This window comes from Anser cygnoides, chromosome 14, assembly GCF_040182565.1.
Source record: "Anser cygnoides isolate HZ-2024a breed goose chromosome 14, Taihu_goose_T2T_genome, whole genome shotgun sequence".
Lineage (NCBI taxonomy): Eukaryota > Metazoa > Chordata > Aves > Anseriformes > Anatidae > Anser > Anser cygnoides.
Window position 1 is genome coordinate 7,361,071 of NC_089886.1, and position 20,899 is coordinate 7,381,969.

The window sequence follows — 20,899 nt, forward strand, 5'->3', positions numbered from 1 at the left end:
GTTCCAAGCACATCTGCCAGCTTCATGCGATGCTCCTGCTGCCGGTTTGTCAGGGGATGCCTTCCCGACATCGCTGCACTCAGCTCATCTCCCTCGGCAGCGGGGAACCCCAGCCTTTCTGGTCACACCTCCTAAGGGCTGCCTCTGCTCAGCAGAATTCCTTTCCTCTGTACACCCATAACACTGCCGTGCCCTTGTTGAAATGCAGAGACCAGACCTGCCTGCGGGGTTCGGTTTCATACAGCAGCAAGCGATGCTCTTTGTCTCATTTTCACTGCCCGTGATGATTTTTTTGGTTGTCTTCATCCTGAGCTGATCATTGGAGAGCTGTCAGCAGAGCCAGATACACCTTCCTTGAGTTATAAACGCCACTTTGAATCGAACGCTGTTGAAGTTCCTTCATAAAGAGATGTGGGTGATGCTCCCGCTGCAAGGAAGCAGTTTTTAGTCCTTTATAAAGAAAAGGAGGGGAGACGGATCTTTAAATTAGCAGAGAAAGCGCTGTGTTGCGCTCCCTTCTGTAGCCGGCTGCTCTCAGCTTCCTTTGGGAAGGCTCGCTCTGATTAAGGGCTTGTTGCTCTTTTTTACTTTTTTTGTGTGTTGAGAAAGGGGAGGCAGCCGCCTGTGGCGCTGGAATCGCCTGGATGGGCGAGCGTGTTTTGTGTAGCAGGATCCACGTGGCTGTGCGCCCTGGAAGGAAACTGGCCGTGTTTGTTACATCAGGGTTACTGAGAAGAGGCTTGGGTTGCGCTGCCTTTGACTTAAGGTGGGGGGCTTGAGTGAGGATGTTTTATTCTGTGCCTGGAGAGCATACCCTGAAATGGGCTCAGCTGATTTCCAGAGCAACGCTGCTTAGAGGGAGACCTAGGTCTGGCCTCCCTAAACCTCGGTGTTTGCAGTTCCTGGTCCAACTACCACAGGATGGTTGCTTTCCCCTGCCCCGAGAGATGGGATTGCATTTCTGGCTGGTGGTGGCATGGTCATCTTGGTCTCGCAAGCGGAGCCGCTGCTCTTAGACGGAATCAGAGAAGCAGATCTGCAGCTGGTTTGATGCAGGCTTCAAGCACGAGGTCTGGTGGCCGCTTTGCAAGTGCGCGGTGCCCAAGGGAGGCGGCTGGTCCCGCAGGGAGGGCTCTACAGAAGCAGAGTTGGGCAGAGGAATCGCAGCAAGGAAGACTTAAGAGCGATGTTATTTGGATTACCTCAGTCTCCTTTCTAGAAGCGCAGCCTCTGGATCTCCTCTTGGGGGTGACAGCTCCTCCTGAGGTGTGTTTTGTGTCAAGTTTGCACCTTTTCCTTGCACGACCCCCTCGCCTCCCCCCGCCGGTGCCTGCGGTGGGAACCGGGCGGTCCCTGCTGGAAGGGGGCTCACGGCAGCGCTCGGCTCTCGCTCCCTGTCTGATCGCTGTTAAATATTTACAGTGAGACGTACCAGATGCTTCTGAGGAAGGCTTTTTGTCAGCTTCCAAGCCCCCGGTCGCAGCTGCAGCGAGGCTGACGGCCATTAAAGGGCTTGCATCTGTGCGGAGCCCTCGGCTGGGCTGCGACACGGTGACCTCGCGTTGCTCGCGCTGCGGGCCCCGCCGCTTGTGCTGTCTCATCGGCTGCAGCGGGCTGCGGGTGGAGAACACCCCTCTGCGGATGACAAGAGATTAATGATGTCTGGTCCTCAGGCTTTTTTCTTTGAAGCTCCTCCACCGCGCTGGGAGGCGGAGCGGGCGATGCTCTTGCAGGGCCGGCCTTTTGTAGCCGTGCACCTTTCTCCTGGGGCCGTCTCTGCGCGGTGACAGCACACGCGTGACCCCCGCACGGCTGCTTCTGCCCCCTTTTTGTTCCAGGCACAGCCCTGCCTGCCTCCTCGGCTTCCACAGAAGGAGGAGCGGGTTCGTCCAGGCGAGGCAGAGCTCCCAGGGCCAGCTCCGAGCATCACCGCCCTCCTGCCATCCAGGGCTGGATCCCGCAGCGGAGCCCCGCTTCCCCTCGCCGCCAGCCCAGCAGCTGGTGCCTCTGTGCCGAGTGCTCCCCCAGTGCTGGTCACCCCGGTCAGGTTCCCGGCATACCTCCTGCTTTCCAGATAAGCTCCAGGACCTTGGGCTGGGCCCTGTTTGTCGCGCTTGGTGCTTTATCAGCTCTCGGCCGCTGACAAGGTGACCTGCAGCACCAAGGACCGTGCGGGAGGGAAGGTCTCCCCGGCCCGTGCCGTGCTTTGGGATGGCACCGCTGGGACCCGCAGCGTGTGTGTGTGTGTGTGCGTGTGTGACCACGTGCACCCCGCATCACTCGTGTGCTGAGCACCCTGGTCTCGGCGCTGCGACCCGGCTCGGTGCTGGGCTTGCAGCGCGCCGTGTGGAGGTCAGCTCCGCGGCGAGGCCGGGCCCGGGAGGGGCGGTCTCGCTGGGTCATCGTTTTTCAAACTAAATATAGTCGCCTGTGCTTTCATAAGGCTGGGATTTTTGCGTCACGTGATTGTCTTATCCCTCCTGGCCGGCAGTCAGTCAGAGTAGGGGATCTTGTGTCTGAATGGGTAATAATTAACTGTTAACTAGCTTTTCATTAGAGGCTGGCAGAACAGGCAGAGCGGTGCCGCAGAGGTAAGCAGGAGCGGAGGAAACCCCTCGGGGTCCGTCCTGGAGGGTGGAGGCCAGTGCTGGTAGGACACCCCCCCTTTAATTTGCAAATCAGCAGCCCCCAAAGGTGAGCGGGTTGGTTTTTCTCGGGCGTTTTACGAGGAGTCGCGAGTCCTGCCGTGTCCTGCGCGTCTGTCCTTGCCGTCCTGTACTTCCTGCTCGCGTCGCCCCTCCCTCTCCCCAGCCGCTGATTTTTTTTTTTTCAGGTCACGAACTATCAGCTGGGCTCCGGGCCGCCCTGGAGGAGAGCCTGACCCTCGGCCTCCTCCACGGCTTGGCTCCTCTGCCTGCCCTCATTCTCCCCGGGCCGCTGCAGCCTCGTCTCGGTGCTGAGCGCGCCCCGCCGTCCTCCCCGCCCCGCCGCCGAGGTGCCCTTGCTGTGCCTCGGCGCCCCGAGCAGCAGCTGAACCAACTCGCCTCTTTTCTCAGGGTCTGCAGCCCCAGCCCGCCCCTGACGGACGTCCACAGGTTGCAGGACCGACGTGGCGTCTGCCGCTGCGGGAGCCGCGAGCGCTGCCGGCTTTTCCAGCCCTCTCCATTAACCGTTTAATCCGCCGGGGAGCGTTTGCAGATGTCCTCGGAGGCATCGGAGCGGCTGGCGTCGCTCTCCTGCGGGATGACAGGGGAATTGCTGGCTCAGTGCTCGGCCGGCCAGGGACGTGCCCGTGCCAGGGAAGCCGGGTCAGGCGCCGGGGCTGGAGCTGCGCGGCACCGTGGGCGCTACTCCGCTCTCCCGGGGACAGCAAGGTGGCTCCGTATTGCGCCCTGCTTGTGGCACCAGGGAGCTGGGCATCCCTGGCCGCGTCCCTGCTGCAGTTTGGGAGCCACCGGCTCTCCCAGCAAAGACCGTGGGAGAAGTCAGCTTTCCTCAGAAAACTGGGGAATTTCTTGTCGTCTCCTCCTGCGCGACCCAGGGGTCGGTGCAGGGCGTGCGTGTTTGGCGTCTGTGGTGAAAGTTTCCTAGAAATTCTCTTGGGGAAGGATGTCACTTGAAAAGGCAGCCGAAAGATGTCACTTGCCCTTAAGATGGTTCATTTGCTACCTTTAACAGCAGTCAGCTGTGCCAGGAAAAATCCACGGCATCCTCGCTGGTGCTGTTAGTGCTGGAAGCACCCAGTGGCATTTCTTTACCCGCTCCTTCCTGACCGCAGCTTGGCTGTGAGCTGAAGGGTTCTTACCCTGAACCGGAGGGCCGCGGGAGAGCTTTGTGCAGCGCTGGTAAACCCACACCAGTCCTGGGAGCAAACGGGAGTCAGACGCTGCGGGTGTGTGCGTGCAGGAGCTTGTAGCTCAGTTACAGGCGTTCAAAAAGAAATTCTGTTCGTAGCCTCCCTGTGACCGGGGCTGCGTAATAACGGGTGCCCCCGCTTGTTGGGAAGCGCTGTGCCCGCCTGCGCTGCCTTTGGGCTGCAGTCAGCAAGGGGACAGGCTGCAGATTCACCTTCCCCTGCTCGGGAGCCATCTGAGGAACATCAGCCGAGGGATGCGAGGCGTTGCGGAGCTGGGAACAAAGCTCCGGAGCCGTGCTCCCAGCCCAGGGCTCTGGCTCCGTCCCGCTGCCGCCCATCAGCCTGCCCTCAGCCTGCCCCTCTGCGTTTTCCTGGGGCCAGCCCCCGTGCTCCGGGAGCTTGCTTTAGGACACCCAGGTAGGAGTGTTCCCATGCTCTCCGCAGCGCTGTCAGATGCCCTTTTTGAAGTTATTTTTAGCGAGTGATCTTTGCAGCCGTCGCAGAGCTTACATTGCGGAGAAGTGTAGGCAGCTCCTCGCTTCCTTCCCTGTTACAGCAGGGCTTGTGAGGTGGAGCCGTCTGCCGAGGAGCTGCAGAAAATTGCTTGGAAGGCTTTGAGCCGCGGCGCCTGCAGCTCGTCTCGCTCCTGCCGAACGTGCTTCCCATGTGCTTCACGGGATCCTGCTCCGCTCTGCACTTTGAGGGCTTTTGCTTGGTCCTCACCTCGCCCGTCGTACAGCAGTTTTTCTTGCACGTGCAAGAAAATTCGCGAAGGTGTTGGAAGTATCCCTCCTAGCGGCTGGCCCTGCCCACAGAGGTGTGCTGCCAGCTGGGAGCTGTGTGACCGCGTGCCCCAGGCAGTGGTGCTGGCTGCAGCTGGTTCCCTGCAGTCCCGGAGCAGGAGATGCCACCTGGTCGTGCCAGAAGATGCTTTCCTTGCAGCAGCATCTCGTTTTAAACTCCAGGCGAGCTCCGTTACGGTGCTCCCTTGATTTTCCACCCTCGTGCACGCACCCCTGCAGCTACAGCTGCGGTTCGGTGGGAGGCAGAGCGGCGCGGCGTTGTGAACCTGGAGGAGGCGCGCTCTGTGTCCCAGTTTGCCCTGAACCGGGCTGGTTTCGTGTACCTGGTGCTGTCCTCAACAAAACGTCAGCGTGCGAAGCCAGCCGGTGCTGTAAATCCCAGAATTTTCTGATGTGTGCAGGGCTTTGGGACAGGCGTTACACCACTTGTAACGCGGGGAAGGCTGGTGGGAAGGGGAAGGCTGCCATCAGCTTACAGGGCGCGTCTGCCCTGCAGGACTCGTCCTCCAAACCTCTCTGGAGGAGGCGTGGTGCCGGTGGGCACAAAGATCACCGGCTGTGGCCTCTGACGCCTGGGCTCAGTCAGGCTCCAGCACCAAGTCGGGCTCAGCCCTGGCTCGCTCCCTGCTGGATCCCAGCTTCTTGTGGGAGCTGCTCTGCGGGTCAGTGCTGCCCCGTCCCCCAGGTCTGCCCTGCGTGCTGCGTCCCTGGAGGGACTCGTGCCCCGCTCCAGCGGACCCTGAAGGTGTTGGCTGCCTCCAGAGCGAGCGGCTTACCCCCAGGCTGACTTCCTGTGCCTGCACAATGAGTCTGCACAAAAACGGTGTGACTGAGCAGTGAAGTAGCATCCTGTGCAGCGTGGGAGGGAGGGAGGCTGCTCCGGGGAATCCGGGGCTTCCAGGCTCGCCGCTTCCACCCCGACAGGATCGGCAGCACGGAGCCGTGCCCCTGCCTCGGCCTCTGCAGCACAAAGTCCAGGCTCTTGGCTGAAAACCCGCCCGCATCAGCAGTTTTTCCTAGATGCCAGCCCGCAGACTAGCAAGGCTCTGAGGCAGGCCTGCTCCCTTCAGGGGGGGACTTGGGTCCCGGTGGCTTGGATCCTGGGGAGGGAAGGATGTGCTGTGTCAGGGCTGGAGCACGTGCAGAGCCCCAGGACTCCGCATTCCTGCGGGCATCGGCCGCCCTTTGAGAGGCTGTCGCAGCTGGAGCAAGAGCGCTTGTCCACGCCGCACCGGAGCGGGGTGCCAGGGGCAGGCAGGACAGCTCACTTGCTGGAGACGCAGATATTTCTGCTGCGTAATGCCCGATCCCTGTCCAGCCCTGCCGATCTATTCCACCTCTCCCATCTGCCTTTTTAAAAATTTCTTCGCAGGCTGCGGTGGGTGTAAAGGATGGCAGGGAACCAGGCTGGCTGCTGGAGGGTTCGATTTCCCCCGGTGAGGCGGTAAATGTGTCTCGTAGGCTGTGTGCAGTGGTCCTGCAGCAGATCCCTCGCAGGGGAGCACGCTCAGGTGCAGAGCTGTTACTGTGCAGGCTTCAGGTCCTTGTGCAGTGGCTGTTCTGCTCCCAGGTATTGGGTTTGCTCACCTGGACTCTCCCTTCTTGCCCTGAGACTTACGAAGACGGCTGCTTTACTGCAGCCAGCTCCTGTCTGGAAGGAAAACGCGAGAGTTTTCACAGCCTCACCCATCTCGGTGTTGAGCAGGTGCTTCAGGCAGTAAGTGCTACAAGGCAGGGACTGCTTTGGCTGTGCCTGGGCCATGGTAGGGGTCTGACAGCAGCACTGGTCCTGGGATCCCAGTGCTCTCACCCATGCATCGCCCCCTCGATCAGCAAAGTTGGCTTGGCTTGGCAGCCCCATGCGAGGATGATCCGATCCCCCCTTGGTGCCACAGGCAGCAGCAGGCACAGCCTGGGGGGATCAGTTCTGGCAGCCTTGCTGCTGAGGCCAAAGCGCTGGGCTGAGGATGAGCAGGGAGGAGGCAGGAGGCCGCAGATAGCGGTCAGGATCAAAACTTGAGACCTGCTTTCTATTTCTGACTGCCCTCGCATCTGCTCTGCGACCTCAGGCAAGCCACTGCTTTCTTCTCTGGTCTCTGTCCCATTGTCAGGCTTGCACAGCTAAAACATGGGCTTGTTCCCTCTGCAGCCGTCCTGTCCATCCCCTAGCGCAGGGGCAGCCTGGTCTTTGTGCAGGTTCTCAGGCAGTGCTACTGCAACTGGATCTTACTGCAACCAACCAAACACAACAGGAGCCTTGGGATATGCCGGGGCACAAACCTCCTGGGTCAGTCTCCCGCTGGTATTTACATCAGTCAAAACCTGCAGGCTCTGCACGCCCTGGGAAGTGAAGGGAGGATGGTTTGTGTCCTTCCGAGGTTCCCCTGGGTGCTCAGTCAGGTTTTCAGCAGAGCCATTGATTGCAGGCAGCCCCCCTGCCCTGCTCAGCAAGGAGCTGGGGCGCTGAGCATCCATCCGAGATGACCTCTGCGGGGCTGGATGCCCCCAGGGCCATCTGCAGGGTGCCTGGGGGGTGGCTGCCCTGCACCCTCACTGCCCCTGCTCTGCCCTGCTCCCTGGCACTGCTGCTGCCGTGGATGGGGTCAGTGTGGCCCCAGAGAGCTGCAGGGGGTGTCCTGGCAGTCCTTTATGTGGTCCCAAGCACCAAAAGGGAAGTGTCTTTTTTTTTCTTAATTTTTTCATTTCAACTTTTTGCCCTGGACGCCTCTATATGGGTGAGTGACACCCCGTTGCTCCCCGTTTACCGAGCTGATGCAGTGACAGGGCAGCAGGATTTTTGCCGTGCAGTTTGGCAGGGGCCCTCCCGGCTGTGTGCCACGCGACGCACCGCTGTCCTTGGGGGAAGGTTTGCTTCTTTTTTCCAAGCCCGAGTGCATGGCGTAGCCTCGTCTGCCTGCCTGCCTGCCGGCACAGTCACACCCCCTCGCTCTCCTGCCTTCGTGTGAGCAGTGCTGATCCCATCCCGATCCCGTCAGAGATCTCGATGGGTCTCGACTCCATCCTGCCCCCGCCGCATCGCTGGCCTGGCTGCGCTCCCTGGATCAATCCCTCCGTCAGGCTGCGGTGCCCACACCGCTGCAGTGCTGTGCTCGGCGTGTTTTGTCTTCCCCAGTGCTCTGCACATGCTAATTAGTCCTCTCAGCTAGATAAGGGCTCCCTGTTCCTATCTGGCTGATAAAACAAGTTCTGCTAGTTGCCTTAAATCAGCTCCTCTCTCCCCCGTAAAGACGATGGAGTCCGGGGCACCCACGCCTCTGCCCTGCCTTCCTCTGTCCTGGCAGGGTGTGGGGGGCCTCTGGGGCCGCAAAAGGGCATCTTGCCCCCAAAGATGCTCAGAAACATCTCTGCCTGCGAGGCTCCGGAGCTGAAACACCCGGAGAAGAGGGCAGGGGGCCGTCCCCATCACTGTGGGGCTGCAGCGGGGTGGGAGCAGGCGTCCAGCGGGAGGTTTGCAGCGGGCTGGGGAGCCCTGCTGCCCCCCAGCCCTGTGCTCAGCCAGGCTGCGGATGGAGCTCAGTTATTATTTTATTTTTTTCCAGCAGTGCCAGGTCCCTCGGTGCTGTCAGGGCAAGGCAGGTGCTCCCTACCTGCGGAAAACCGGGCCGGCTGCGGGTTTGCGCTGTAGCGCTCGGCGCCTTTTGAAGCTATATTTAGTTGGTGACATCCGTGGGTGTTGAGTGGAAGATTTTTAGGGGCTGGTTTGGAAGTGCTCTTTCTTCCTACGCTGGTGGGGAAGTTTAAAAGCCTCGTGGCAAGCTTTGCGCCGTGGAGCCGGGATTTTCATTGAGGTGCACGTGGAATAAGTGAGGCGCACGTGGGGATCGCCGCTGTTGGGCGGCGGGGGCGGCGGCAGCAGGCTGCGCTGCTCCTGGGGGAAAGGGAAAGGATTTGGGGACCCAGCTGAGAGCTCGGGCTCTCCCTGGGGTGAAATCCCCACGTGGGAACGAAATCGCCACGTGGGAGCGTTACAAAAGGGAGCTGGGGAGGGGGAGCGCAGATGGCTCCATGCTGCAGTGCCTGACTCTGCCTTACTGACACTTCAAAGTCTCCAGCGCGGAGCGAGGCAGGGCCAGCAGGATGAATCATGCCTTTCGAGGCGAGGAAGGGGACCGGTTTTGATCATCTAGGCAAAGTCGACCCAGCTTATGCAGCAGATCAAAGCTGGCTTTGAATGGAGCTAGGTAGGCTATCCAGGGTGGGTCCTGGGGTGTCCCCAGCTAGCCCCTGCAATTCCTCGGGGCTCTTTTCCTCACCTTCCCCCTTATACCCTGGCCTGGAGCGCTTTTGTTTCGAACAAAGCCGGCGGAGTTGGTGCTGCAGGGCTGCTGGTGCTGTGCAGAAACGCTCCCTGCTGCCAGAGGGACGGCCCCGGGCTGAGCAGGGGCACAACCGACAGCGGGTGCACGGCACCTTGCTCGGGCTGTCCCTCGAAGCCCCTCGGCCCTGCTGCTGCTCACAGACCTTCAGCCAAAAGCGGGAGGCGGGAGACAAGTTTCTTTTCCTAGTTTTGGGATTTTCCTGGTTTTGGGAAGGCGGTGTGTGAACAGGGGCCGGGACAGGTCACAGAGGGACCGCTGCCCAGCACCCTCAGCCGTGCTGCCAGGCCCTTACTGCTGTGCAGGGCCCGGGGGAGGCAGCGTGCCCTGGAACAAAACCTTGGTGAAAAGCTGCGGAGGCTGAACCTCGTTTTGAGCCTCATTACAGCCTTTTTGGGACGGGTGCCGCAGCCTGACCTCGCGTTGTTGTTCTGGCAGGGTCAGTTCCGACAGCAGTTTCCACGTGAGGCTTTTAGGGTATGAACCTCAAAGCACCCCAGAGGCCCTCGGGTCCCTAATCGCTCTGGGCTGCGGCGGGGTTTAGGCGCTCCTCAGATCCGGCTCCTTCTCTGCGGACGTTCCCTCTCGTGAACTTGCCGCCCCGTGCTGGGACGCACCGGAGATCAAAGCGGGGCACGAGGCGAGCAGCGGCTGCGGGCTGGGCCCACGTGGGTGCGGGGAAGGCCGGTGGTGCTGGGGAGACGCCTTGCCTGGTCAAGGGCATGTTTGTTTTGCTGTGCCGAACGGCAGGTCGGGTTCTGCGTGGAGCAGGCTGAACTCTTCGCCACCCCTCTTCCCTGGCTGGCAAGGCCGAGCGGGGAGGGCTGAGCTGAACGCGGGGTGCCGAGGCTCAAGGCCCCGTCTGCTCGGGGAATCGGCCACCTGGGTGAAGCAGGAGGGGCAGGCTGAAGCTTACGGCCTCGCCCTGCGTTTCTCTGGCAAAGCTCTATGTTCTGTGCACCTTCCCTTGATCCTGATGGGCCCTTCTGAAAGCCGGGGCAGAAGCCGGCTCCGTTTGCTGTTCGCCTTTCTGTTCGTAGCCCTCCTGTGCTGAAGGGGGAGGTGACTTGTTTCCACCCGCCTCCCCGCAGAGCTAACGCTTCCGCAACCCTCAGCCGTGTGTTAACAGCTCTCTTCTCCTCCTTTTGCAGAGCACACGACTCCTGCGAAAGTGGTGAGGGCTGCCAACCCCAGGCAGCGGAAGGGAAGCAAGGTAAGTGTGCCCGCTGCCCCCTCGCTGCCTCCAGCTCCTGGTGTGGGCACTGTGTGACCACCTTGAGGGGTCTGGCAAGCAGACCCCTTTGCGAGCCCAGTTGCGGAGGGGCTGACGTGCTGACCTGCCTGTTAGCACGCAGGAGAACATCCTCTTCTCCACCCCTTAGGCATTTTAGCATCTTGCGTGCTGCATGGACTGGGTCCTGCCCAGCTGGGCTGGGGGAAACCTGTTCGTGTGCCCTCTCGAAGGGAGCACTCAGAGCGTGGTGCTGGGTGTGGAAAGGCTGCGTCTGCAGGCCCCCTTTTGTCCCTCTCCAGTCTGTTCTTTACTGGCACACAGAGAGCTAGGGTAATTGAGTTCCAACAAAGCAACTCCTCTGGAAGAACCGGGGCAATCTGTTCCAGAGGCTCAACGTGTGGTGGAGGAACAGTTGCTCCTTGAGAGTGCTGCATGCAGCTGGGACACGGCTAGGAAACCTGCCTCCTGGGGAGAGAAGCATGGCACCTCAACGTAGAGACGTGGTCTTACGGGCAATTTGGTGACTCCAAATGAAATTAGAAATAATAGTCCCCTCAAGGGCAAGGAGGAGTTTCTGTGCCCAGATCACTGTAAATTCAGTGCCCAGCCGTGATTCGTTGCATACCTGGGCAGCTGTTCTTAGGTCCTGTCCTTGTGCAGCCCTCCATCCTGCTTCCAGCAGCACGTCTGTTTGGAAAACTGGGGGAGGTGGAAATGCTGACGGTGGCCTGGTCGTTCTGCTACCAGATCCCTTTGCTTTGCTGTTGCCAACACATGCTTGCAGCTGGGCACTTACATGAAGCTAAGCCTGGCCGTAACTTGCCACCAGGTGGAGACAGCTGCTTTGATGGGATGCCAGGGCTTCAGGTGGATTAAGGATGCTGAAAGTTGTTTGCTTTCCCTGTCCAAGGGACAAAGACTGTGATGAGTTACCTTGGGCAGCTTAGTGCCGTAAGCCCTTGCGGAGGCAAAAAGCTTGGTGGGAGCTGGAAGCTTACAGGGCTGGTGGCAGCCCCACAGCAATCCGTGACAGACATAAACTTACCGGCAGTTATTGGGGATTAGCTTGGGCGTTACATGGGTGGGGAGAGAGGTTTGTGCAGTTTGGGTGTGATGCCCAAACCTCCTGGGGACAGCTGTTTGCAGGACACTGGCGGGTGATGACAATGGCAGCGTGTCTGGGAGGGCTTCTGGCTGCTGATCCAGGGAATGGCACCCACAGTTTGCGTACTAATGAGACCTTTTTCTTTGGACACAAGGTTGGTGACTTTGGTGATGCTACAAATTGGCCTACACCTGGAGAAATAGCCCACAAGAGCGTCCAGGTGAGAACACAAAATCCTCAGCCGTTGTCTGACCGAGCTTCAGTATTTTGCTCCCCTTGCAGAGTGCCCAGGGAGGCTGTGTGCTTGGCAGGCGCCTCCGCACGCTGATCCTCCAACGCAGCAGCACCAGGGGCTTGCTCGGCTGAGCAGGATCAGGCCCTTGCAGAGCTCCCTGTCCCTCTGTGGCACTGGGAGCTCTGCTGAGCCGGGCTGCTCGGGGTGCTTAGTGCCAGCGTGGAGGCATCCAGGAATAGCTGGGTGCAGGGGATTGCCTTTTAGGGCTGCCCTGCGCATCGGGCTCCTTCCCTGGGCGCTATTCTGGGAGCGTGGAGCCGGGTCTAAAGCCCCGGGCTTGGCAGAGCAGGTAGGGCAGCTCCCAGGCCCGCTCTCCTTGGGGCTGCTCAGTGCAAGAGGGGACCTGGGCAGTAGCTGTGACTTCCAGTGGGGAAACTGAAAAGACCTGTGAGAAAGGGCTTGGGGCACGGGGGGGGGGGGGGGGGCTTTCCTACTACAGACATGGGTGGTGTTGAAACCTTTCTATTTTGGGATGCTGCTTTGCCAGCTCCTGGCCGTGTGTCAGGACGCGAGGGTCACTCACCCTCTTGCCCCTGTCAGAGTCTGGTCCCTTCTAGGAACCACCCGTCCGGGAGCACCAGGCCTCCCTGGCAGCCCCTCTCTGTAATGTCTGTGCCTGGCACTTGTGCCTCGGCTTGGGCACTTCCCAGCATCCATGGAGCACCTTGCCCTGGTCAGACACGAGCCCTTCCCCAGGAACAGGATAGCTCTGGGGAGCGTGAAGCTGGGGTGCCCTCAACGTAGGGCAAGATCCTCCTGTTCCTGCTCTGACTGGGATTGCTGGGCTCTGCCTCCAGCTTCTCACACCCCTCGCATTTTTCCTGTATTGATGTGTCTCCAGCAGCCACACAAAGCTCCTTCCCTCCGGAAACTGCCTGTCAAGAAAGACATGAAAGAACAGGAGAAAGGAGATGGGAGCGATGGCAAAGAGAGCCTGAAAACCAAATCGGATGAGTCTGGGGAGGAGAAAAACGGTGACGATGATAACCAGAAGTCAGCCCAGAAGAAGAAAGGTAATGCAGGGCGATGCGGGCTCGTGGCACAGACCGGCCCTGGGCTTAGCCTGCCTCCCCCTCTGCAGCCCAAAGCCAGTTGGAAGCGTCTGCTGCTTACCCTGTGGGCATTGCTGTGGGCTGTGGTCTCAGTGCAGGGATAGCTGTGGTGGGAAGGTGTTTGCAGACAAAATGCCATTTTAGTGCCTGGAGGGGCTCAGGTAGCTGCCTGGGGGCAATGAGTAAGGGTCTGATCTCTGCGGTGGCCTTGCCAGAGGGTGTCTGTTCAGCACCCTTTTGAAGTAAGCAGGTGAGCACGTAGAGCAGGGCCCAGTAGGTACGTCTGTGCATCTGTCTGGGGAGCAGGGCAGCAGTCTGCCTTCTCATGTGTGTTCCACGGTGGCACAGAAAAGCCCCTGGCTTTGGGTTGCATCACCTGTGGTTGACACGTGGGCTTGGTTTAGCCTGAGCCTCAGCGGGTGGAAAGGGGGAGAGGAAGGACAAGTGCTACAAAGCCACAGCAGGGTCTTGTACCCTGCTGCTCCATGCCTGAGAGCCCCAGCTGGAGCCTTTCAGCATCCTCGTGGTGCCCCTTGCACAGTTTTGGGTGACAGCAAGGCCCTGAGGGATGTCCAAGGAGAGGTTTGGTTCGAATGGCCCTGCTGCTTCCCACATGGGGTGTGTGGAGGGAAGGGCCTGTGGGGTAGAAGCAGCCGCTCTCTGAACCTGTGTCACACCCAAATTCTGTCCTTTTGCAGGCAACAAACACAAGTGGGTCCCTTTGCAGATAGACATGAAGTCAGAGGTGCCTCGGGACAAAACGGCCTCGCGGAACAACCGGCAGAATGAGCAGCACAGGCACCCCTCCAACAACCGCGGCGAGCTGAAAGGTGAGCGCTTGGGCTGGGACCCCGCTCTCCCTCCCCGGCCACAGGGAGGGATCCAAACTCTTCTGTGCGTCCAAAGAGCTCCGAGAGCAGCTGGCTTCATCCGGGGAGGTGCCTTCACCCTGTAACACCCCTCCTGCCTCTCTGTTCCCCGTGTGCTGCAGGCTGGCACCCGGACAACAAGCACGAGCGCAGCTGGCAGGACCACGACGAGACCTCCAGCGTGAAGAGCGAGGGGGGAGCCGTGCGAGGAGCCTTCCGCGGCCGAGGCAGGGGCCGTGGCAGGGGCCGGGGCCGCGGCAGAGGAGGTACTCGGTGTTCGTGTGGCCTTGTGGCAGAGAGAGAGCAGGACACGTGCCGAAGCGTGCAGGGCTGTGGATGTGAGCCGGGCTCTGAAGCAGGCTGGGAGGGCAGGGCGCTGCAGGGGGCAGAGCGGTGTTGCGGCAGGTCATCCCAGCAGGAGAGCACAAGCTGCTGTTCCCTGGCCAAGGAGGACTCTAGATGTGAGATCCCCTGTGAGGAGCTACGTGCTGCTCCGGAGGTGGCATCCTGCTGAGCTGATTTTACTAACAGCAAATGATTCTTGTTAGTATTTTAATAAAGGCAAATGTCTTCCCATTACTCAGGCCAAGCTCCTCCACCTGTTTTCTGCCCCTTGCAGCGCCCCTACGTGCAGCGGTTAAAGCATGCTGATAACTCTGCATAGGCTTTGGCACGTTGAGCGCCGAGCAGGAGTCTTTGCTTTTATGGGGAAGAGCGTCTGCAGGGGTGTTTGGTAGGGCTGTGTCTATGCGAACCCTGACATAGCTTCAGTGCAGAGCCTTGGCGTGTTATCTAGGCTAGCCAGGCGCCCCTGGATCAGAGGGTACACGGCCTCTCTGCATTATGTTGAGGCTTTGCTGGGATCCCTTCTGCAGCAAAGGCTGAGGGCACTGGGCTGAGGGATGGGTCAGCAGTGCCCCGTTCTGTGCTGTCATGGGGGCCCAGGGACGGTGCTGAGGGAGCTGTTAGTGCAGGAGCCTGGCCCCACGTGGCAGCACGGTCTGTCTGGCAGGTCCTGGGCTCTGTGCTGACCGGGGGGTTCCCTTGTCGGTGTCTTGCAGCGCACTTTGACTACCAGTATGGGTACCGGAAATTTGAGGGCTCGGACGGCTCCCGCACCCAGAAGTACGCTAGCAACATCACTTACTACTTCGACAACATCAGCAGCACCGAGCTCTACAGCGTGGACCAGGAACTGCTCAAGGACTACATCAAGCGCCAAATGTAAGCGCCGCCCCTCCTCGTGGGAGCATTGTTTGGTGGTGGGGTGTTCGCTGCCCTCCCTGGAGGCTGTGTGGCTGATCCCTGGGGTAGGGTTAGAGCTGAGGAGTGTTTGCTCTCTGCCGTGCGGCTTGTTGCATCCATGGGCTGTCTCTGTTCAGCCTTGAGCAGACGTGGGAGGGATTGTTTCCATGAGGGTGGCCTGAGGAAGGTAGCTGGAGGTGCCTCTCACTGATGTGTTGTCCGTGCAGAGAATATTACTTCAGCGTGGACAACCTGGAGCGAGACTTCTTCCTGCGTCGCAAGATGGACTCGGACGGCTTCCTGCCCATCACCCTGATTGCCAGCTTCCACCGGGTGCAGGCACTGACCACTGACATCAGCCTCATCATCAAGGTGAGGGCAAGGACAGCTGAACTTCTGTCGTCTTTGGCTTCTTGCTGTCCCTGTCTGAGGCCTGTTTTCCAGCTGGGTCATGGGTGAGATCCGAGTGGCACCTTCCCTTGTCCTTCACCTGCTCCCTACTCCCCCTGGACCACCTAGGGAGAAAGAGCTGGGGCTGAGCCTCTGTGTGCCAAAGCAGGACCTTGAGTTAACTCAGTATCGCTTGGTTGCAGGCCCTGAAGGACAGCAAGGTGGTGGAAATCGTGGACCAGAAGATCAGAAGAAAAGAGCAGCCAGAAAAATGGGCTCTGCCTGGCCCTCCCATGGCAGACTACACACAGACGGACTTCTCGCAGTTCATCAACTGCCCTGAGTTTGTGCCCCGGCAAAGCTTCCAGAAGGAGACAGGTGAGTGTAGAGGGAAGTGTGGGACCCAGTGTTGGTGACGCAGCTGATGGGAGAGACTGAGCCACAAGTGTTCCCCGAGGCAGGGCTCTGCCGTTTGGTTTCAGGGTCTGGGCTTGAGAGGCCAAGCAGGGGATCTGCTTGGTGGTGTCGTAAGAGTTGGTTTTGGCAGGAGATCTGTTAGATCTGGTCTCTCTGGCTCCAGGCTGTCACGGGAAGGTTTCCCTGGGAGCAACAAAGTCACCACCTGCTTTAGGGCTCTCTGCATTTCTGGGAAACCCACGCCTGCAGAGTTCTGTGGTCACCACCAGCATCACAGCCTTAACCAGAGTTTGTTTTTCTGCACTCTGGGGCAATGCACTGGTAAGCCGGGGTGATCCTGCCTTGGCTGCTGGATGTTGACATGTCCCACAAGCTGTGCTGTCAAAATAACGCCATCTAGGTTGGGTGCGTCAAGTATACAACTCCCCAGGCTCTCTGCCTCCTTCTAAAACATCTTGTGGCTCTTGTCAACTCTAGAGTCTGCTCCTGGCTCCCCGCGTCCTGCTAGCCCGGTGCCCACCAAGACGGAGGAGGTCAGTAACCTGAAGACGATGCCCAAGGGCCTGTCCGCCAGCCTGCCGGACCTGGATTCGGAGACATGGATCGAAGTGAAGAAGAGGCCTCGGCCCTCTCCTGCCAGGCCCAAGGTGTGTAGCGGCTGTTGGGGTGGGGGTCTGCCAGTTGTCTGAGTGACTTTAACTGCAGGCAAGCATCAAGTTTTCAGGCTGCATGAAGTCTGTTGGTCACGGGAGTGACGTCCTGATCTCTGCTGTCCTCATTCACTGTATCGCCATTGCCTCCCCTACCCACAGAAACCAGAGGAGTCAAAGACCCCGCAGCAGCAGAAGCAAAAGGACCAAGACGAACCCGAGGAGTTGGATTTCCTCTTCGACGAGGAGATGGAGCAGATGGACGGCCGCAAGAACACGTTCACCGACTGGTCAGACGAGGATTCGGATTATGAAATCGATGATCGGGATGTGAACAAGATCCTCATCGTGACGCAGACGCCTCCTTACCTGCGCCGGCATCCTGGCGGGGACCGGACTGGCAACCATACATCCAGGGCTAAAATGAGCTCAGAGCTGGCCAAGGTGATCAACGACGGGCTGTACTACTACGAGCAAGACCTGTGGACGGAGCAGTTTGAGCCGGAGTACTCGCAGATCAAGGTGAGGGCGGCTGATCCGGGGAATGGAGCTTGTGGCTCCTCACAGGGAGCCTTGTGTGCAGCACGTTGGCCTCCGTGGCAGTTCGGGGTGATACAGGAGGTCCCAGCCCGAGCACAGGGTAGAGCTCAGCTGGGATTAATCCTCTTGCAGAGCTCAGGATTCCTGGCTCCCAGTGTCATGCTCTGCTATGTAGAGGATAAATACAGCTCTGTAAAGTGCTGTAAGGCTGCAGCCAGTTAGACGAGGTGCTGGTAACGAGGTGACCTGGAAAATGTGCTCTCTGCCAGGGTCTTGGCTGTTGGAGACAGCAGTAGCGTGCGGGCAGTGCCAGACTGCTGGAGGGAGCCGGCTGTCTGTAGTGCCCAGCGCTTGATGACACGGTCCCTTGAGACCTCACTTACTGGGGATGGGTTCATTGACGACTGGGCCACACTTGGCTCATTGTCTTCCCCGTTTTTCTGCCAGTTTTCATAGACTTGGGCTTTTTATAGAAAGCCCATCTGCTTCTCTGAAATACTCGAGTCCCAAGTTGGTGGCACTCACGGTAAGGGGCTTGCCTAGACTGCAGTGACTGAGGTTAAATGGGAGCGTTGTGGCTGCAAGGGTGTGGGAAGGAGGCTGTAGGGACAGCAGAAGAGGGTGGCAGGGACAGCAGGGTCCTGTCTGAGCAGGGGCTACCGAGCTCGCCTCAAACACTGCTTGTGATGAGGAGTGAAGCTGCCTTGTAGGATCTGGGAAAGCCTGGGCCTAATGGGAGAAGCAGGCAGCTCAGACGTGGTCCGTGTAGGGCCCTGTTGTATGTCCGCTGTTTCCTCTTAACCCCTGAGCAACGTGGCACCCTCCTGGGCACCCAGGCCCCGTCGCTGCATTTTGTGCTCAGCGTCGTGGCTGTTGCACAAGCAGAGCGGTGGTCACGATGAGCTGTTGAGATGAGGGGAGAAGAGGGCAGTTGGTTGCTTCATCGTCTTCCTCTTCCAATGCAGCAAGAGGTGGAGAACTTCAAGAAGGTGAACATGATCAGCAGGGAGCAGTTCGATACCCTGACCCCAGAGCCCCCCGTGGATCCAAACCAGGAGGTCCCTCCTGGCCCCCCCAGGTTCCAGCAAGGTAAGAGACAGCGGGGACGGGAACGGGTAGGGCTCAATTTGTCCCCTTCTTCCTTAGGGGTTCAACGGCAGCTGGGGGGAGGAAGGAAGTAGGGCCACGGGTTATTTCTGGGAGGGAGGGAACCATCCTTCCCAGGGCAGTGGTGTTCTCCCAGCTGAACGTTTTGGAGACCCAGAAGCAGGAGTGTCCCCACTGAGTGAGGAAACTTGGTCACGCTTCCATGTAACACCATGCGTGTGACTTTCGTCTTGGACCCTCCCATCACACTTCCCTCTCTGGCCTGCCCTTCTCCTAGAAGATACTTTGCAGGGACCCTGGAAGCTCTGGTTTTGGGCTGTCTGGCCAGGCTGGTCACAGACTGGGTGTCAAGCTGCTTGTCTCAGGAGGGGTTGGGGTGTGTCCATGAGTTCTTGCCCCCCAGAATGCCCGTTCCTTGGCTGCAGTGGTGCTCTTTGTGCTCAGAGCTCAGTTTGACACGGTGCGGGGGGTTTATCTCTGCAGTACCCACAGACGCGTTGGCTAACAAGCTGTTTGGAGTCCCCGAACCTTCCACCATCGCCCGGTCTTTGCCTACAACCGTACCAGAATCACCCAACTATCGCAACGCCAGGACCCCCCGGACCCCTCGCACGCCGCAGCTGAAGGACCCGACCCAGACCCCCCGGTTCTACCCGGTGGTGAAGGAGGGCAGGACAATAGATGCCAAGGTGGGACCAGGGCTGGGAGGCTGGGGCTCCCAGGTGGGGCCTGGAGAGGCAGGGGACGCATCCCTGATGCCCCGTGTCTTGCAGACCCCACGGAAGAGGAAGACGAGGCACAGTTCAAACCCCCCGATGGAGTGCCACGTGGGCTGGGTGATGGACTCGCGGGAGCACAGGCCCCGAACCGCCTCGATCAGGTACCAGAGATGGGAGCCACGGGGTCGTGGAGGAACCTGAAACACCAAAGGGAGCAAGGGGGGGGAAGGAAGGGAAAGGACAGTGTTTGGTCTTGCAGGGGAGATCTCCTGTTAGGCTGCAGAACGGGGTTGGACGTGTTTTGTTCTTCCTGGAGGGAGCTGAGGGAAGTCTTAGGCTTTGCAATAAGAAACTTGTTCGGGAACACTGGTTCCCTTCCTAGTAGGAGACCACTTACCTCAGGCCCCAAACCCAGAGCAGAGGCAGTCCCAGGGAGTTGGTGGGAACAACAAATGAGTGCTGCGGGGTGGAGTATGATCCCGCCGTGCTGCTGGCTGGGTACAAGGAAAGGGCTTAACAGGGGTCTTCTGTGCGCAGCTCCAGCCCCTCAGAGGGGACCCCGGCTGTCGGAAGCTATGGCTGCACCCCGCAGTCCCTGCCCAAGTTCCAACACCCTTCCCACGAGCTGCTCAAGGAGAACGGCTTCACGCAACATGTCTACCACAAGTACCGTCGGCGCTGCCTTAACGGTAGGTGTGGGATGCTGGCACCACTGGGTTTGGGGCTGGGTGCCTGTGACTTGCTGTGCTGGGGCGCAGGGTTTGGCAGCAGAGCTTGCACACAGAGGTAAATAGGGTCCTGTAGGACAGCCCTGCTGGCAGCTGATGTTTCCCATGTTTTTTCATTCTATTCTGTGATTCCCCATTGCCTGGAAAGTGAGCTGTGGCTTGGGGTGTCCAACAGCAGGGGCTGGGTGTAGTCCCAGAGCCCTCCTGTGTGCAAGCCCCTGTGCACTGATCTGTTTTCTAATGAGTCCCTCTCCCCTAAACAGAGCGGAAACGACTGGGCATTGGTCAGTCCCAGGAGATGAACACGCTCTTCCGGTTCTGGTCCTTCTTCCTACGAGATCACTTCAACAAGAAAATGTACGAGGAGTTCAAGCAACTGGCTGTGGAGGATGGAAAGGAGGGATACAGGTAGGAGAGGAGGGACAGAGTGGCCTTTCTTGGGAGGGGAGTGAGGGAAAAGAGGTGTGGTTGGTTTGTTTTTATGATACACAGCAGGACCCAGGTGTTACGTGCACCAGTGTCTGAGCACCGCGTGTTCTCCCGTTCCCAGGTACGGTCTGGAGTGCCTTTTCAGATACTACAGCTATGGGCTGGAGAAGAAATTCCGGCCAGACATATTTAAGGACTTTCAAGAAGAGACCATCAAGGATTACGAAGCTGGTAAGTGCCTCCTTTGGCTTCTCCTGTGCTTAGCAGCGATGTAGCCCGGATGTGTGGCTGCCCCGTGCCTCCTTTCATGGCTTTATGGCAGCCATGTAGTGCTGTGTGACAGTGACGGGCTGTCCCTCAGCATTGCTGGTGGTGAGAGACGCTCCTGTGCGGAGCAGAGCTCTGAGATGGAACGGTGGGTGCGCGGTGGCCTGAAGGCTGTTGGGGGTGTGGAGGTAGGTGATGGAAGGCCATGGCTTTCCCACGGCTCACCACGATCACCTACCCGGTCACAGAGCCTGGGGACACCCCCATCGAGAGGGCTGCCCAGTGCCTGCGTAGGATGCTTTGCTCCAGGTTCTCCGCACTGACTCGGTTGTGCCAGCCGGTGGGACAGGAGGGCTCGTGGGGCGAGCATAAGCCTTGAGGAGGGAGTTCTGACTCACGGTTTGATTTTCTCCCCCCCTTCAGGTCAGCTCTACGGGCTGGAAAAGTTCTGGGCCTTCCTAAAATATTCCAAAGCCAAAAACCTGGACATCAACAGCAAACTGCAAGAATACCTCAGCAAGTTCAAGCGCCTCGAGGACTTCCGAGTGGACGTGAGTAGAAGCAATGCCCGCACTACGCTGACGGCCCCCACAAACACCGTGCAGCCTCTGCAAGGACAAAGGGTTTCAGAGCCCGGTTCCCAGCAGTGCTGGCCGGGGGGTGGGTGACACCTAGTGTCGTGCCCCATCACTGCAGCTGGGCCAGGAACCAGCAGCCTCAGCGCTTCCAAGCCTTGTGTGCGTCGCTGAATCAGCGATGTTCAGCCCTGATGAGCCCCTGAGATTTTTTTTCAAGCAGCCCTGCGCGGTTCCCTTTCCCCAGGGCCTTTCCCTGTGCTGTGTCTGGGCAGTGAGTG

The 20,899-nt window shown here is 59.3% G+C and overlaps 1 protein-coding gene across 3 annotated transcripts in view; it reads left to right on the plus strand.

The window, feature by feature from the left end:
* Positions 1-20,899, plus strand: part of LARP1 (La ribonucleoprotein 1, translational regulator) — a 45,436-nt gene that overhangs the window by 17,998 nt on the left and 6,539 nt on the right. For 2 of the 3 annotated variants that reach the window (XM_066977227.1, XM_048057066.2), the window contains exons 3-19: positions 10,148-10,209; positions 11,490-11,555; positions 12,472-12,643; positions 13,381-13,512; positions 13,674-13,817; positions 14,613-14,775; positions 15,024-15,168; positions 15,390-15,564; positions 16,081-16,250; positions 16,416-16,775; positions 17,759-17,882; positions 18,384-18,589; positions 18,674-18,780; positions 19,157-19,308; positions 19,611-19,755; positions 19,898-20,007; positions 20,467-20,594. In XM_066977227.1, coding sequence (XP_066833328.1) covers positions 10,148-10,209; positions 11,490-11,555; positions 12,472-12,643; positions 13,381-13,512; positions 13,674-13,817; positions 14,613-14,775; positions 15,024-15,168; positions 15,390-15,564; positions 16,081-16,250; positions 16,416-16,775; positions 17,759-17,882; positions 18,384-18,589; positions 18,674-18,780; positions 19,157-19,308; positions 19,611-19,755; positions 19,898-20,007; positions 20,467-20,594 — 2,561 coding nt within the window. The remainder of the gene's footprint in view (positions 1-10,147; positions 10,210-11,489; positions 11,556-12,471; positions 12,644-13,380; positions 13,513-13,673; positions 13,818-14,612; positions 14,776-15,023; positions 15,169-15,389; positions 15,565-16,080; positions 16,251-16,415; positions 16,776-17,758; positions 17,883-18,383; positions 18,590-18,673; positions 18,781-19,156; positions 19,309-19,610; positions 19,756-19,897; positions 20,008-20,466; positions 20,595-20,899) is intronic. The other variant, XM_066977228.1, reaches the window with a different exon arrangement.